This window comes from Hibiscus syriacus, unplaced genomic scaffold (assembly GCF_006381635.1).
Source record: "Hibiscus syriacus cultivar Baekdansim isolate YM2019G1 unplaced genomic scaffold, ASM638163v2 tig00110365_pilon, whole genome shotgun sequence".
In the NCBI taxonomy this organism is placed as follows: Eukaryota; Viridiplantae; Streptophyta; class Magnoliopsida; order Malvales; family Malvaceae; genus Hibiscus; species Hibiscus syriacus.
The window spans coordinates 515,036-534,705 of record NW_024062703.1 but is presented as its reverse complement, the minus strand read 5'-3'; the positions used below and the strand labels follow the sequence as shown (position 1 = coordinate 534,705).

Sequence of the window (19,670 nt, the reverse complement as noted above, 5' to 3'; positions counted from 1 at the left end):
CCTCGAATTCTTCTTGAGTGGTCATGAGGCATAGGTTGACTACTTCATCTTCATCATTGGAATCATCTTCATCACTCCAAGATGCAACAAATGCCTTCTCCCCCTTTTTCTTTAGAATAGGACATTCATACTTGACATGCCCCTTTCTTTGACAATTGAAACATACCGGGGGACTCTTCTTCTTGGTTGATTCATGTTTCACTTCCTTGGAAATCATGAATCTCTTGAGTTCATTCAAGAGCTTGACCATCTCTTCTTCTTGTTCATCATCTTCTTCATCCACCTCATCACTTGAATCTTGATAGCTATCATTGGTGATTTGAAGGCAATGCCTACCTCCTCCTTCTTCTTCTTTTTCTTCTTGTTTTTCTTTTCTTCCCTTTCTTTATCTTCCTTCACCATCATCTCATGAGTGAGAAGGAAACCAATTAGCTCATCGAGAGTGAGAGACTTTAGGTTTCTTGCTTTGATAATGGACGTCTTCTTTGATTACCACTCTTTTGGAAGAAAGTAGATCATCTTCCTCACAAGCTTCTCATTTGGGATTACTTCTCCATATCCCTGGAGACCGTTGACAATCACGAAAAATCTATCCGTCATAGCTTTGATATCTTCATCGGGTTTTATCTTGAAGTTCTCGTAGCTATAGTTGAGAATATTTTTCTTTGATTCCTTCACTTCGTCGGTTCCTTCATGAGTGACTTGGAGCTTATCCCAAATCTCTTTGGCACTGGAACAAGATGAGATTCTTCCATATTCATTTGGGCCTAAAGAACATAATAGAATATGTATAGCCTTAGAATTAAGCTAGAAATATTTCTGCTCTTCTCTACTCCAGTCGTTGTACTTGCCGGGTGGAGAGGAGTAACCATCCATGATTGAGTTCCAAGCTCCTAGATTCTAGGATTGAATAAAGTAAATCATCTTATTCTTCCAATGTGCATAATTTTCTCCATTGAAGAAAGGTGGTTTGTTGACCGGTTGTGAATCCATAATAGGATATTCTTCAAGATAATAAACACCGAAGGAAAAAGTCATTTCTTTGTCGTTTGCATCGGGAATTGTAGAGCTTCTTCGAGGACTGTCTCAAGGTGGTTAAACCTTCTTAACGAGTTAGGCTCTGATGCCAATTGTTGGGATTTTTGGAAGCTCGAATCGACAACTGGAACGGTTTGCAAAGAGGGGTCGGAACAGTTTTGTGTTTAGGGAGTAAGGAGATTGGAAGATAGAGAATTGCACAGCGATTTATAGTGGTTCACTTTCTCAATCAAAGTCTATGTCCACTACCTTAGCTCCTCACCAAGGATTTTTTTAACAAATTCACTAATTTGTTCTTTATTTTGAGGATAAAGAGTAACCTTACAAACTCCCTAGTTTTTTCGGGCTAAACTAGAACCTTTCCCTAGCTTTTACACGGGCTAAGCTAGAACCTTTCCCATTTACAAAAGGATAAAAGATGTAAACAAGAAAACCTCTCTAAGGTAGGTATTTACAAGATTGAGCTCACAAGAACAAAATATTTACAAGAGAAAGATGAAATAAGATTGAAAAACTCTTCTCTTGTGTTTGATTGCATGGATAGTTGTTCTCTTGTTTCTTCAAGTGTCCTTAGCTTGTATTTATAGCTTGGAATGTGTTTGAAGTTGTATATAGCTGTTGGGGATGTTTTGGAGCCGTTTGGGGATGAGAATCAATTAATAAAACAGCTTGGAGCGTGGGGGAATTGATACCCCCTCATAGGGAATCGGTTCCCTAAGTGTAAAATTCAAATATTTCGACCGTTGATCAGGGGGAATCGATACCCCCTTGGGGGAATCAGTTCCCTCCGAGCATTCTGTTTTTCTCGGAGCCAAACCATTCAGGGGGAATCGGTACCCCCTTGGGGGGAATCGGTTTCCTATGGACAATCTGGAATTTTTGGCTTTGAAACGATTCGAAATACTTTGTAAAATTGTTTTGAAATTAGTTTAAGTATAAAACACAATTTTACACTTTAGTAAGGATTAAAATGAACTTTGAAAGACTTGGAGTAATATTTTGATATTCGAATAATTACATCGAATATACTTAGAAAATCTTTTGTAAAATCTTAAAATTCATTTAACTTAATTTTTATATCGAAACATCAAAATGTTTTCAACATAGTGGATGTAGACTTGGTTGATAGCCGAACCACTTTAAATCTTGTCTCAAATTATCTTATCATTTTGTTCTCCTTACTCCCTAAATTCAATTCTATCAAATAAACCATTTGCACTTTTTCAGTTGTCCATTTAGCCTCTTCAATAATCCTAACACAAAGTATGTAGCAGATTAAAAGGAGGGGTCAAGTTTTGAAAAGAAGATGAGGGAGGAGAAGCTTTTCAGAGAAAAAAACCCGAGAGACAGAGAGTAAATAGTTTTCAAAAAAAGAGGAAGAAGGGTAATTCGAAAAAAAGAGAAAAGAGAAAGAAAAAGAAAGAGAAAGAGGAAGATTTCGGGGAAAAAAGAATCGAAAAAGGGGAAAATACAGAGAAAGTTGAAAAGAGATGAGAAAGAATAAAAAGTTTACCTTGGTTCGGGGTTTACTTAAAAGTCAAAAAGATGTCGATTTTCGTTGTTATTGAAAGGTAAAATCCTAGATCTAGACTCCTAGGATGAGTTTTAGGCAAAGGGGGCCTTGGATTCGGGTCTACGGAGTTGAAAAAAAGCTTTTGGGTAGTTTCTAGGATTCTGGCCACCGGTGGTGGTGGCTGGAGCAGCGGGGCTAAGCACCGGTGGGGTGGTTGGTTTAGGTTGGGGGAGAGAAAATTGAAAGAGTTTTGGGGGAGAGATTTGAAGGATGAAGGTGAAAATGACATGAAATAAGATTTTTGGGATATTTATAAGGGGATTAGGTTGTAATTGGCAAATAGTTAAATTATTTTCGCAGTCACTAGATGTTTGATGCATAGTTCATTTGAGTCCCGCGTGTCTAATGATTAAGATTTGGGAGAAATTGTTGCCCATGACCATCTGTTCTTGAATTAATGCAATTTAGTCCTCATTTCGAGGCTTTTTAGTGTTTTGAAATTTGTACTTTTATTTTACGTGCTTTATTTTTAATCCATTTTTAGATTTTTTTGTGTTTCTGATTTTTCATTGTTATTTTAGGAGTGTTATATTTTGAAAGTGTATCCCATTAAGTAAAACCCTAAAAATTGATTACGCGTAAAATTTAAAAACGAAAGAAAAAGAAATGTTTGTCTATTTAAATTTATCGAGAAAAGATCATTAGAACTTATAAAAGGTATGATCTCGATGTCTTTAAATAATCGAATATACTTTTTCTCTCTAAAAAGATTGGTAATTTTAAATTTAATTTGTTTTATTTTGTTTTATTGTTATTTATGCATTTAAATTTGGAATTGATGATGAATTTATGAATGAAATTGTAATATTTCTTTATTTCGATTAGAGTAAGAAATGACGGCTTTAAGGCATGATAGGTTGTTTATTCGCAATAAAAAATTATTAAATATTGTCTTTTTTCGTACTAAAATTCAATGAATGTGCTTAAAAAAGATCCTTAAATTTATTTTATTTTATTGTTATTTACGCATTTGATTGTGGAATTAATAATGAGCTTTAGAATGGAATTATAATATTTATTTATTTATTTCGATTGGAGTATGAATTGAGTGCTCTAAGGCATAAGAAGTTGATTCTTCTCGATAGGAAATAAAAATTAAATATTATTGTGTTTCGTCCTAAAATTCAAAGAATACCATTTAAAGGGATTTGAAATTAAATTAAATTCAAACTCGTAAATTTCATTGCAAAGACAACTAGTTAATCGACTTGATACTGATTTAGCGCTCTGTGGGGGTGTTAATCCTTCCCCACGCATAACCGACTCCTGAACACAAATTTTGGTAACGTAGACCACAAAATTATTGTTTTAATTAAAATTAATATTTTTATTAAAATAATAAGTATATTTTTGGGTGCCCAATCACACTCTAATCAAATATTAGTGACAACTCCTTGAACCATGCTTTATGTTGATTTTTAAAAGGAGACCCCAAATTAATCAAGACAATATTTTTTATTTTTTTTAAAGTTTAAGGGCTTATTTGATTTTTTTTTAAATAAAAAAAATTAAATTCAAAATATAAAAAAATAAATTTAAAAAACCAAAAAAAAAATTAAATTATTGAAATAAATAAATATATATTATTTTGTTTTAAAAATAAAATAAAACTCATGTCAAAATTTGCCTTTAAATTCTAATGTGAATTTTATTTTATTGAGACATATTTTATATTTGTTGATTTTTTTTATAAAAAAGTAAATATTTGAGTGACAAAAAAACCTCGAACACATGAAATTCATATATACATTAACTTTATAGAGTTGTATCTAATAAAAATTAGTGGGGTAAATTGATATTCCCACTTTTCATAAGATCTAAGTTTAGGTGAAGTTTACTTCCATATATCATTTTATATTCACTAAAAATATTCCTTTTAATTAGGGGTGTTCATTCGGTTAAAACCGAACCGAAATACCCTAAATCGAATTAACCAAAAAAATTTAGAATTTTCGAATTTAATATTTTTTTTAATTAAAAAAAAATTTATAATATCTAATTAATTTGATTCAAACATTATATTAAAATAAGATATTTGTATCTATCAATTTAGTTCAAACAAACCAACAAATTTGAAATTCTACAAAATAAATGGTGCATGAAGATAGCTACTATTGCTAGGTGAAATGCTTGATTTTTCTGATGCTACAATCAGGAAGATAGCTAGCTCCTTTACGTAGGACTTACAGCACATGCCTCTTGAACATGAAGTGGATGAAGAAGGCAAGAAAATTGTGATCGGAGATGGCATAAACCTGGGTTTTGCGATTGATAAAAAAACTCAAACCAAAACACATAAAAGTTCCCAAGATTTGACTCTGTAATTCAAGCAAAGTATGAACAAAAAGGCTATTTCTCCCAAGAGAGAGTAAAAATAAAGAGTTTCAAAATGAAGATAGATATAGAAGCAAACAAAAGCACCGGGACAGAATTGTTTCATTACCAAAATTAAATGATTAAAAAATATACATATCCCATTAATTTGTATTATTAAACATGGTATGATGGGTTTTATAATTTTTTAACCTACATTTAAAATTTTAAATAGTAATGAAGTATATATATATATATATATATAAACAAGTACTTCATCCACTCATAAAGATATGTAATTTTATATAAACACTTGATGAATTATATAATAAATACTTGCTCGCATGTATATCTTATATAAAAGAATATTTTAAGTAGTACCAGTTTGAAGGAAACCCTGAATAGAGAATTAGAAAAGGAGAGAGTGGAGGGTAGTGTATTGCTCATGTAGAGTCATGTTCCACGCCTCCACCCATCTCGTGCTCATAGCCCCATACCTTACACAAATCAAGGTAAAAAAATTGATAATCGAGGAGCAATTAAAGAAAGTGGGGGACAACATATTATGGGATGAAAAAAAATATTAATAAATATTTAAGGGTTAATTCGGTTAATTAACTGATTTCAAACCGAATTAACCGTTAACTGAATTCTAAACATTTTCTTAACTGTTAACCGACCGAACTAATTCGGTGGCCGACCGAATTAGTTCAAAATTTGAACACCCCTACTTTTAATTGGATAACTATTTTTTAAATTATATAGTTTCATGATAATTTATAAACAAATTTTACTTTCATATTTTTTAATTTTATTTTAAGATTTTATAATACTTATTTAATTTATTTTTATAAAATTTAGGGAAATAGAGTTTAAAAATATTCTTAGAATTTAATATAATTGAATGTAAATATATAAAATAAAATTTGTATAGGAAGAACAAATTTATATTTATATAAATAAAATTCAAGTTAAATTCGAGTTAAAAAAAGCAATCATATATATTTTTTATTTTTTGTATTATTATATTTAAGTTTTTTTAAATTTTTAAATTTTGATTTTAAAATATTTTGATTTAAAAAAAATCAAATAATCCTTTAAACTTTTAAAAATCAATTTGGTCTTCGATCTTAAAAAAAAATTAATTTAGCCACTTACCACATTGTTTGTTTTTATAAATACAAGTACACTTTTTAAGGCATTTTTACCCAACAATCACCTTAAAAATAATTTTTTTGATTAGTCATTCTTTTCCAAATATTTCTCAATCTAACACCATTTTTTAAGAGATAGAAGATTTCCCCTTGAAGGCGCATCCCTGGAGAGAGCTTTACCCAGTTTTGGATTCTCTGGAAGACGCATCCCATGGTTTTCAGAACTGGACCGGTTAGCGAACCGATCATGCTATCGGTTCACTGGTTCAACCGGCCCGACCGGTCGGAAGAACCGGACGACGTCATAATTATTTAAAAAATTAAATAAAAATACCAAAAATATTTAATAAAAAATAATTTTGTATATCACAAGTCATATTCAAAGCAAGTCATAACATATATGAGTTAAAAACCATAAAATCAAGTGAAACAAAATGATTCAAATTAACTACAACATAATATTTAAGGTAAAACATATTAAATAATAAATATAATTATATAACTATAATTTAAAAATAAATTTGGGGCTAAAAAAATCATAATAAAATGATATTGTTTGGTTTAATTTAAAAAAAAAAACAATCTCACATGGCTAAGAAACATAGAACAACATCCCAAAAGTCTAAAGAGTAAAAGTATGAGAACAAAACAATCCAACATGACTAAGAAATATAGAAGAGCATCCCAGCTAACTTCTATAAATAATAGAGGTAATTTGACAATCAAAATCATAGAGACTTTTGGTGAGCATAGAGTGAACTATTCTTTCACTTCAATCAAGTTCGAATTTTAGGCTTCAATCGAGCTTCTAATTTTTTTGAGTTCAAGCCTTTTCGAGTTCAAGTTTCAATATTATATTTCGAGTTCGAGTTGAACTTGATAATTTTTAGTTCGTGAGTTTGAGTCGAGTTGAGCTTACTTTTAAAGTTTGAGTCGAGTTGAGCTTACTTTTAAAGTTTGAGTCGAGCTCAACAATACTCGAGTTTGACTTGGCTCGTTTAACAAACGACGTCGTTTGGTTTAATTTTTAAAAAAAAAAAACAAAATTGGCGGTTTTTTCCAGTTTTCAGCCGGTCCGGTTCGAACGGTTCTGGCCGGTTCACTAGTAGCAGTTCAACCGGTTTAGTTTGAACCGGACTAGGCAACGGTTCCCTGTTGAATCGGTCAGTCCGGTCCGGTCCGGTTTTCAAAACAATGATGCATCCCCTGGGATGCGCCTTCCCCATTTTTATTATTTCATTAATTAATTTTTTTATTCAATAAATTTTTTATTATTTTTGTTTAATTAATTTTTTGTATTCAATACTTTTTTATTTAATTTTAAATTTATTTAGTTTATATTTATTATTCGCGGTTAAAAAATGGAAGGTGAGATGTTGCGATTGGATACTGATCATATATCGAGTCATTTTACTAACCCGGTAAAAAAATGAAACTATCTTCTTTTAAATTTTTAAATATTAGAAAATCGATCATATATTATTTAAATTGTTAGAATTTATTTATTAGAAGATATCTGATTACTCATTTACCAGAAAACTGATGTAGAGGTGCATACATTTTTTAATTTTAATTTTAATTTTTTATTTAATTATCTTTATATAATTAAAATAATAAAAAATTTATTTAATAAAATATTAATTAATAAAATATTTTAAAAAAATTAAGAATGCGCGTCCAAGGGGATGCGTCTCTCAGGGAATCCAAAACCTGGCAAAGCTCTCCCTAAGAGATGTGCCTTCAAGGAGAAATCTGATAATTATATTCTCTTTTCTTAAGAAGTTTTTCACCAAACGCGCTTATTTCTTTCTACTTTAAAATAGTATTAGATTGAGAAATATTTAAAAATTAATAACCGGTCGAAAATATTTTATTTTTAAGGGTGATTTTGGGGGGAAAAAGTTTTTTTTTATTTTAAAAATCTCTTTGAGAATTTCGGGGTTTGTTGGTATGTGAGATTGAATGGATTTGGTTGGCATTTAGTTGTGATGGTATGCTTGATAACACTTCCTCTCTCCCGTTCCTTTTACCTTTGTCTCTCCCACATTTTGCTAAGCTTTTCTTTCAATAACTAGTTTTAGATTTCAACTCTGAACTCTCAACATTTTCTTTCTCTCTTTTCTGATTTTGAGGAACTTGACCAAGTTTTTGACTGCAGCAAAGGGATATTATCATGCATAGATGGTGGTCAACTTAAACATAAATTTCTGATGATCTTTTAACAGTGTTGCCATTACATGCACTTGTTGACGATGGCCGAACAAGGCTGCAACAACGTCTTTACGAGGGAATACAGGAAAGGGAACTGGACTGTCAACGAAATGCTGGTGTTGATCGAGGCGAAGGAGATGTATTACGAGAGGAGGATGAAGAGCGACGGAAGAGGCAACAAACCGACGGAGCTGAGATGGAAATGGGTGGAAGATTATTGCTGGAAAAGGGATTGTTCGAGGAGCCAAAACCAGTGCAACGATAAGTGGGATAATCTCATGCGCGACTACAAAGAAGGTGAGGGAGTACCAGAGTAGAATTGCCGCTGATGGCAAGCAAGGAGGAGGGAGATCATACTGGGAGATGGAGAAGAACCAAAGGAAAGACAACAACTTGCCTACTAACATGTTGTGCCAGATGTATGAGCGTTTAGAACAGGTGGTGGAGAAGAAAATAGCTCGAACGGTTGTGGCAGGCGGCGGCAGCGGTGATGGTTCAGACCCCAATGTTCCCAACTTACGTTTTGTTATGGATACACCGATGACTAGTACTCTTCAGCCTTCATTACCTCTTTTGCAACAACATCGACTACTCCAAGTTCCTATACCTGCTGCAGTTCCATTCCCTCCACCACCACCACTGCCTTCAACGGCGGCTCCAGTTTCATATGTTCAACCACTGCCCACCGTAGGTAGGTACACTCTCTTTCTCTTTCCCTTGGCCTTGGTCGCATACCATTGAAACCTACGTTCCATATTTTTTATGTATTGGAGATGTGTGATGATATAGTTCAGATTCTGATACGAGCGAGTATTCAGACTCACCAGCAAAGAGAAGGAGAAGAGGAGGAGGTAATGGTGAAGGCACCACTAGTGACGGCATCTCCGACGAAGTGAGCACGGCTATCTCCAAAAGCGCTTCCATTATAGGAGAAGCCAACCATGCCAGTGAAGAAAGAGAGGAGATTCGACATAGAGATCTCCAAAACTTCCATGAAAGAAGACTAAAGCTCGAAGAATCCAAGACCGAGATCAACAAAAAAAAGAATGGACGACCTGGTCGATGCCATTAACAAGCTTGATAATTCCATCCTTGCTTTAGCTTCCCACAAGAGCCAGTCATCAGCTCCAAAATGAGATTAATTAATCACATTGGTAGTTGCATATAGTGATTGATCATTCTAATTGCCTGTATCTTTGATTACCAGTGTTTAAACACAAACTTTTTCCAATGGTGTACCACTCATGGAGTGTGAACCTCACATGCCATGGTTAGGGAAGTGGGAATGGTTGGGGGCTAGCAGCTTATCTCATCATTTTTGAGGTGGAGATTTATCGACACCAATTTTCTTTAATATTCTCTTTCTGACATCGTTTGACCAATATTTCCTGAAGTAGTACTCTTTCTGTTGAGTTGGCAAAAGCGTGTCCCCGAGGACGCGCTTTACCCGTGTTTTCGCTGAGTTGGATGTCACGTGTGGAAGGCGCATCCCCGGGGACGCGCCTTTCGCCAGCTCGACTGCCACGTATTTTGTTTAATAATAAATATTTTATTTTTATTATTATTATAAATTAATAATATATTATGTAAAATGTTTCGATTATAATGTAAGAATTATCAAATGTATTTTGTTAATGTGTGTTAAAGGTGGAGTGAATTATCTACATTAATATGATATAACAATATATGAAAACCAGTTTTGACTTTTATTGTAGTTATAGGAAAAATGTATGAAATTATAATATTACACATATGGTTATATTATTATTTTTGATTTTGATTATCGATCTATTAATTTTATCAGTTAATTATTTAAATGTTATCAATCTAGTCATCTCATATCAATATTTAACGAAAATATTGATGCATAAGTTAATAAATTAGTATATTACATATTTAATCTTCAAGACTTACATATTTTATAAAATTAGTCTTATTAAAAATTTAATTTAATAAATTTAATCCTCCAATCAGAACATGAAATGTGTCATCGTATACATAAATTTTTTAATAACTTTTAATTTGTTTAATTTAATATTTTTCTCTACTTAGAAGGTGGAATTATTATTATATTTAAAAAATTATAACTAATATATTAATTATTATATTAAATAAATATATTAAATATATTTATGTATTTAAAAGTTAAAAAAATTATTTAGGTGTACATACATTGACAAATTATATAAATGCAATAACATTAAATTATTAGAAACAAAAACATTCATTTAAATACAATATTAATTACATAAGAGTTAACGGTTATATGATGATAACAGAGCTGGACATTTTTTTCTATTGTGCCTGATGTTTCTACAATGCCCACATCGTTTTTGTTCTGTTGACTTCTCCCGAATATCCATATCACAATGTATTCTAGTAGATTTTGGACGACCTGAGTCCCTCAATAGCAATGGATCTGGTACAATTGTAAGCCAAGTTTGAATCTCATTTGGGTCTCTTTCGTTTCCTATGGGCGGAAACTCAAATTCATATACCTTGAATACTTGTGAAAGTTGGTATACTGGATCAACATAATTTTTGTAGTCCAAATGCGAATGTGAGCAAGCAGCAATGACATGAGAGCATGGATATTTGAGTGCTTGAAAGAAACCACAATCGCACCACCTCTCTTGCAGATTAACTCTGAAAGAGTTAGCTTCAATCCCTTGCAGCGGACGTGGCATTTCGGTTACACGAAACAATTCACGGGTGCGAGAAAAATTTGTAACTAACATCTCATTTGATGCAGCCACTTTTTTCTGTAAATCAACTACTAGTCTTGGGTGGTAAATATGTCCGTTTTGCATCCAAGTAAGAGCTTGTCCACCGAGCTTTGCAAAGAGTTGACCCAAACGAAAATAAGTCGTTTTAACCAACGCCATGACTGGTAAATGACGCGCCCCCTTTAAGGTTGAATTTATTGCTTCAGCCAAGTTTGTTGTCATATGACCATAGTGATACCCCCCGTCATATGCATTTGTCCACATTTCTTTGCTGATGTCCATAATGTACTCGCACCCCTTCTTATTTTTGCCAAACAGCTCTTGTAGCATCGACTCAAACCTTTGAGGTAAGAGTTTGTAACCTAAGCCATTAGGAATATGTAATAGTTAATATGAAGTATAAATAAGTAATAAGAAATTGATAGAAAAATTGGGAAAAAGTAACATACTCATCCGCACGACTAACTGACGTTCATCGTTCTTCTTGTATTTTCCGTAATAGTTTGCAGCAATATGACGGACACAATAACGATGTTGAACATGTGGAGGTCTATACATTGTACCCAAAGAGTCCATTGCTGCTTTTATCCCGGCTCCTCGGTCTGAAATAATGCATACCCGTTCCCTGGTGACAACATGTAAACGTAAATTTTTAAGGAAAAAAGCCCAAGACTCAGTGTCTTCTCCTTGAACAAGGGCAAACGCAACAGGAAGAATATTGTGGTTTCCATCTTGGACCACAGCCAATAATAAAACTTGCTTGTATTTCCCATACAAGAAAGTACCATCAATTTGGACAACTGGTTAGTACTTGACTGCATTAATACACTGAGGGTAAGTCCAAAAGACACGGTAAAATTGGCAGCGATCGCGAACCATTCGATCATTCACGTAATGATGTTGAGTTTCGAACTCAACAATTGTCCCGGGATTAAGTCTTTGCACAACATGAAACCAACTGGGCAGCTCGTTGTAAGAGGAATCCCATTCGCCATGAAGTTTACAAATGGCATTATGTTTTGCCAACCACGCTTTTTTATATGAGACAGTGTACCCATATTGTGACTGTATAGCAGAAATCAACACTGCAACAGCTATATGAGAGCTTTGCTTCATAATTGGCATGATTGCTTGACAAATAATGTTGGAGTCCAAGTTGGGATGATCCTGGTTTATACCTGTTGCACAACATGTATGAGGACCGTTGTATCTGGTTAGTTCCCATAAGTTGTTCTTCCTCTTCCTCTTTGATACACGGACCATCCATTGACATCCGTTGTCACGTTGGACGCAGTAGCAGACATATTTCTCCGTGTTAGATCGATCAACTCGGGACTGAACTGAGTTACGAATATTGTAACTCTTTATTGCCATCATTGCTTCCTCCTTCGATGTGAACTCCATTCCAATATGTAAATTACGTCATTAACTGATGATTGAAGTCCATAGTTGCCAACATCAGGAAGATCTAGAAATTCAGGCTCATACATTGCATCATAATCAGCCTCATACATATGTGCAGGAAGTTCGGCTGGTGTTGTATTTATCGGAACGTCATCCTCATCATCATCAGAATGTACGTTAAACTATGGTGAGTCAGGTTCAACGAATAATCCCATTTCAGCACCATCTGCACCTGGCTCCCGAAGAGGTTCTTCTAGTGGAGATGAGGGTTCCTCCGATAATCCAATGTTGAGGTCAAATAAGTTCCCGCTTGCGTGTCCTCCCCTTGAACTTGAGGCCATTGTATCATGTGGGATGTGAATAGACTGTCGTCTCGTTGGCATTTCCATATGTAAGTCAAAAACATTGGCAGATGAATATCTGCCCCTTGAAGTAGAAGAGATGTTGCCATATGGATTATTGGTGAAGTCACGTGGGTTGAGATCATAAGCAGTTGCAGATGAATGCCTTCCTATTGAACTTGATGGCATGGTATCTGGCGTTGGATCCGCCATTAATGATGTGAAATCATTACAGATCAGTTGTGTCGGGCTATCAACTTGATCAGTTTGATATGCAATGCCAAAGTGAGAGGAATATGAGAGACCACGAGTTGCACGAACCTCAATAAAAGTGGCATACATTTCAATAAGAGATTGTGAACTCCCCATATGAGCATCAACCATCATAGAAACATCATCATCGTTTGAAAGCTGAAATGATGTATACGTGAGCGGAAAAAGTTCAGTAGGAAATCTGTACTGAAGTGAAGATAGTCTTCTCTGGCCTGCTACACGAATCTTTAACGAAATATTTGTGATTAACTCCTCAATTGTGATGTTTCTCTTCAAGGTTAAGGGGATATAATGATCTGACTCAAAAATAACCCCCTCTTCAGCTTCTTTAATTAGTCCATCATACAAAACAACAGCAGAAAGACGACTCATTTTCAGAGAATTTGAGAATTTAGAGTTTGGGAATTTGAGAATTTGAAAGTTTGTGAACTGAAGTTTGTTTTGAAAGTTTATAATATGTTGCATATAATAGTGTCTATAATCGGAGTACTATTCACATGAAGGCGCGTTCCCGGGGGCGCGCCTTCCATTATTTCAGAGAATATGTTATCATTGCCCTATTATGTCACTCATGTCCCTCGGGGACACTAGATATATCAGTACCTATTATTTCACTATTCACATGAAGGCGCGTTCCCGGGGGTGCGCCTTCCATTATTTTGTCATAGAATATATTATCATTGCCCTATTATGTCACTCATGTCCCTCGGGGACACTAGATATATCAGTACCTATTATTTCACTATTCACATGAAGGCGCGTTCCCGGGGGCACGCCTTCCATTATTTTGTCATAGAATATGTTATCATTGCCCTATTATGTCACTCATGTCCCTCGGGGACACTAGATATATCAGTACCTATTATTTCACTATTCACATGAAGGCGTGTTCCCGGGGGCGCGCCTTCCATTATTTTGTCAGAGAATATGTTATCATTGCCCTATTATGTCACTCATGTCCCTCGGGGATACTAGATATATCAGTAAATCAGGTAAATTATAACCAAAATTTAACTTCTTTTGAAAGTTCAGCAAGTTAAGAATAACTTAAATTAAAACGTTATGTGAAGTTTGAATAAATTAGATAAAATGTTATGGATAAATTGAATAAATGTGAAGTGATAAGTTGATTGTGACATTGAAATTGTATGGAATGAGCATTGAAATGTGACATTGAATAAATTGCCAATTCACCCCCCTCTTGGCCGATTCCGTCGATCGATTAACTCAACATAAGTTGATTTTAATGTATACGTTTTAATATATATGTTAATGATAAAATCATATGTATGGATAAATTTAATTTCAATTTAAGTATTGTGAACTATAATTGGAATATAACTTTTAATTTCGAATACAATTGGAATATTAAGTTGAAATTTAATGTTAAATTTCGAATACTATAATTTATATTTTAAATTTCAATTTTGAATAATATTATTTTTATTTTTATTTTAAATTTCGAATAATATAATTTGTATTTTAAAAACATTTATCAAACATTTAATGTTAAATGTGAATAAAAAATAACATTAAAAAATATGTATGTAACAACCATGAAACATTTAAAAAACATAATCAAATTACATAAAATTCTGAAATATAATTATTTAAATAACATTAAATACAACTGGATCACCGATGTCGTCTTCTCGAATGAGTTCCACATGGCGGTGGTTGTCTATTTCGTGGAGGATTTCCTCGTGGAACTTGTTCTTCAGTCTCCTCATCTTCACTATCATCATCAGCAGCATTTTCTTCATTTGGTGTAGATGACGCTGAAGGGGCTGAAGGGCCTGTATAAAATAACGACCCTGGAGGAGTGCTAGTAACAATCCCACCGCTCCCCGGGAACTGTGAAAACTGTGGAAACATTGGCATCGATGTCTGTGATCCAGATGGAGATTTAGGTGTCTGCGGAGAAGCACCACCAACCAAATAAGATGCATATGAACCATATGCTGGATCATTAAACATAGTCGTATATGCACCTCCATATGGTATAAAACCCTGCGGGCTAGGCATGTAACCTGGCGGGCTAGGAATGTAACCCTGCGGGCTCGGAATATAACCCTGCGGAGATGGTATATAAACTGGTGGGCTTGGCATATGAAGTGGAGGGCTGGGCATGTACCCCTGCGGCATCGACGAATAAGGATGTTGTGGTGGGACTGATGCAGAACAGGTAGCGCCTTCTCTCCGTCCACGCGTCGGGGGACGATGATATTGAGACGGTTGATGTCTTTCTCGGCGCCTAGGAATGTTAACCCCTCGTGCTTCCGCCGAAAGTAGAAACGGCTTCCCATTTTCATTAAACCAGTCCATATAGTTATCCGTAACCATATGACCAGTTTCAGCGTAATATTGTCGAGGGGCCAACAGTGTATATCGGTTCTCCCAAAGCGTAATCCAATCTCTGTGTCTCACCACCCAGTTAACATCTTTCTTTCCTCGTCTATCTATGTTATGCACGTCGTCTAAATTCCTAGGAGCTCCAGGAATATATTGCGTACAACCATACTGACGGAGCACGCGATCAACTGGATGCCACTCAATAATAGCATAACATATAAGAGGTATAACCGATATCCATACCTCTAATGACCCACTAAGGTGGGGTGGGATGCAAGCTTTCACTTCATCGCTCGCATAAGGTATCCACTGAAACTGAAATAAATATACAATTCAAATAAATAAAATATTCTAATTATATCTAACATTTTAAATTAAAATATTAATAATTAAACAAATTTAAAAACATACCTCAGACCCAGCTTTCGTATCAATAAGTAAACGAATTTCCTCTAACCCAGTAGGTATACTTTTATGGTCATTTCTTTTCATCGACCACCTATGAAATATAATATAAACTAAATATCACCCTATTTAATTAAAAATATTTAAATCAAAATTTAGTTCGAAAATTACCTCAATATTAAGGGGAATACGTATGGTTCATTCACGATCGGGCATAAGAAAGGCATGCGGAACCACGCCCATGATTGTAGAAGCATAAGACATCCACCGATAGCAGTTTTCTTATAATTCGTCGCCCGACACATTTCTCCAAAGAGAAATGTCAAAATTGCAGCGCCCCAACTATATCTTCCAGCTTCATCAAAATCGATCAGATGCCGCAACCACATACAATGCACCTGGTTGCGAGATTTGTTGGGCATCAATATTCCTCCAATTATTCGTAGAATATATGCCCGAGCACATGCCTTTGCTTGATCCTCTGAAGCATTTTCATTTAAAACCTCAAAATTAGCTTTCAACCAAGATAAAGCTATTCTACCTCCATTAAACTCTGGCGGAGCAGCTCCAAGATAATCAATGCACATTGATTGCCAATCACCATCCGTCATACCACACATCATATTTCCGTCGACGGGAAGCCCCAGATGCATAGAGACATCCTCCAATGTAATTGTCGCCTCTCCACATGGAAGGTGAAAAGTGTGTGTCTCGGGCCTCCACCTCTCAATCAGTGCAGAAATTAGGACAGGTTCGAGTTTGCAACCGCCTATAATTGTTGCAATATACCCGAACCCGGCAGAAGCCAAATATGGCAAAATATGTTCCGGTGTCGGTATACATGGATTTTTAATAAAAGTCTCTAAAATACGATCAGTATCCTAAATAATATACATTATAAAAAATAAAAAATAATATAAATTCATAATAACTTTAAAATAAAAATAAATTTAAATATTAACATTAATTATAAAAAAATATTACCATATCGCTAAAATGTCTGGAGATATGATCAATATCCAATCACAACAGTATTTCGTTTTCCATTATAACTGTAGACAAAACAATATAATTAGCAAAAAAAATTAATAATTCTAAATAAATAATAATTATATAAACATAAATATATTAATATAAAAAATAATAACTATTTAAAAAAATACTAACATAAAAATAAATTTCTTACCACTAATAACAAATTTAAAACTCAAATAGTTGGAGAATTTGAGTTATATAAGAGAGGAGAATATGATTTTGGTGTGAAGAATGAGGGAGAGTTGAGGGGGTTTATATAGGGGAGGAGGAGGGGTAGTTAGGAAAAACAGATGGGGGCATTTATGACATTTAATGGAAGGCGCGTCCCCGGGGATGCGCTTTCCACACGTGGCAGTCGAGTCAGTGAAGGCGCGTCCCCGGGGATGCGCCTTCCACACGTGGCATCCAACTCAGCGAAAATACGGGTAAAGCGCGTCCCCAGGGACGCGCCTTTGCGAACTCAACAGAAAGGGTGCTACTTCGAGAAATATTGATCAAACGGTATCAGAAATAGAATATTAAAGAAAATTGGTGTGTTGCAGCAGAAAACTGAGCATTGCAGTGATCAGTACTTCTTTGGTACTGGTCAAAAGGCGACCAGTCAATGCATATCTGAACAACCTTGTGTGGTCTGAGGGATGTCTGGTTCCCTAAAATTTACAGAAATGCCATTCTGGTGGTACACTATTATTGGAGCTAGTATCTTGTATTGTGTTTTTATCCCTGTGGCCTGTGACAAAAGTTGGACCTTCTTTCTTCCTTTTACTCTTTATTTTCCACTGAATTCAGAGTTCAGATTGAGATAAAAGGAAGATGAATGAGGCCATTATGGCTAATTTGGTAGCCTTTGGTTCGTAATTTTCTGACAAAATGGGCTTTTACAAATGCGGCTTTATAAATTGTAATTATCATGCAAGAGAGCCTGGATATATAATTGCCATTTTCAGCTTTTTTCTCCACCAGTTACTATCTACCCCTCCCTCAATGCTGGTCTTGCTTGCTTCATGTTGTTGCCCTGTTAATGGGGATGATCATAAGTCGGGTTGGGTTTTAGCCCATTCAAACCTGACCCGTATATTACACCCCCTCCATCTACACCCGATCTTAAACCCAACCCGACACAACTATAATCATGACTAGGGGTGCACAAAAAATCCGAATATCCGATTTTACGAAAAAAATATCTGAAACCGGATTTGGAAAAAACCGGTTTTTTTTTAACCGGATCGGATTTTTTTTAAACCGGTTATTTTAACCGGTTTGGAGAAAAAAACCTAGACCGGGTTTTTTACCGGATAAAAAACCGGTTTTTATCCGGAAAAAAAAACCGGTATGGGTTTAAAAAACTAGCCGTTAATATAGCCGTTGGGAGGGTTTTGTGACCGTTTTTGACCGTTTTTTTCTTTAAAAAATTACCATTTTACCACCCTAAACATGTATAAATAAATTGGGGATGTATTTGGTTGATTACAAATTTCTCAAATCTTATTACACAACACTTAAACATCTCTCAAATCTTACTTTTGTAATTTTTTGTTCATCATGAGTAACACGGCTGAATCTTCCGTCGGGGGAAACCTTGAAGTCGTGAGAGTGATCGAACACACTCGAAACAAAGACATTTGGGATCACTACGATTTATGTGAGATGTCAAATGGCTCGAGGAGGGCGCGTTGTAAACTTTGTCTAAAGTTTCTTGCATCGGAAGGAAACACAACGTTGAAGAACCATTTGACAAAATCATGCAAGGCACTTCGCTCAAGATCAGATCCTAGTCAATCGAATCTTACACCGCAAGGTGGTGTTTTTGTTTACGACAACGAAAAATTACGAGAAGCGTTTACAAAGTTCGTGATTACAAAAGCATTGCCGTTCGACCACTTTGATGATGAAGATTTCACGATAACAATTCAACAACTAATGCAACCACGTTATACTCAAGTAAGTTGTACTACCCTTAGAAGAGATGCTATAAAAATGTGGCGTACGGCGAGGGAAAAAATGATTTTAGGATTCCAAGAACACCGTTATGATGTGTCGCTTACATGTGACGTTTGGAGTTCCCCTCATAATACCGGAAATTCTTTTTTAGCCGTTACGTCACATTGGTTAGATCAAGATAATTGGCAAATGATGAAAAGAACAATCGCGTTTGAATTATTCGGTGAGCCGCATACCGGTGCTAATTTATTTACACTTTTAAAAAGGGTAATTTGTCTTTATAAATTAGAAAATAAAGTTTTTTCTATATCCTTTGATAATGCATCGAATAATACAAACGTGGTTCCAAGATTGAAAATATTACTTTCATCGATTTTAGACGGTGCGTTTTTTCATACCCGTTGCGTTGCACACAAAATTAATTTATCCGTGCAAGCCGGTTTGGAGGTTATTGAGCCGATTAGATTAGAATTTAAAACAATGATAAAATCGGTTCTTTGTAACAACAACAAAAGACTAAATGATTATAAACGATTTTGTAAGTCCGTTAATAAAAAAGCTTTGGGTCCTAATTTGGATTGTCCAACTCGTTGGAACTCAACTTGGATGATGATGCATACTGCCTTAAGGCAAAGGGAAACATTGCAAACATTTCACGATCGGCTTTTCGAGAGGGGTCATGTCCCAAACATTTATCCTGATTCGAGTTGGGAAACTTTAGCAAAAATAACTTATTTGTTTGAGGTTTTTAAAAATGCAACAACTTTTTTATCCGGTGTTTATTACCCTACTAGCCCGTTGGTTCTTAATCAAATATTTTTTTTGGCTACCCGACTAAATGACTTTGAATTTGAAACCGAAGTTTTTCAAGAAATTGGCTTTGCAATGAAGGAAAAACTTTTAA

At 34.8% G+C, this 19,670-nt stretch overlaps 1 protein-coding gene across 1 annotated transcript; it reads left to right on the top strand.

The window, feature by feature from the left end:
* Positions 1–8,285: 8,285 nt before the first annotated feature.
* On the top strand, positions 8,286–9,452 carry LOC120121266 (WASH complex subunit 1-like). The gene is given in 4 exon segments (XM_039140668.1): positions 8,286–8,579; positions 8,581–8,980; positions 9,084–9,325; positions 9,327–9,452. Coding segments are annotated over 4 exon segments (1,005 nt in total). The 5' UTR covers positions 8,286–8,315; the 3' UTR covers positions 9,426–9,452.
* The last annotated feature ends 10,218 nt before the right edge of the window (positions 9,453–19,670 follow it).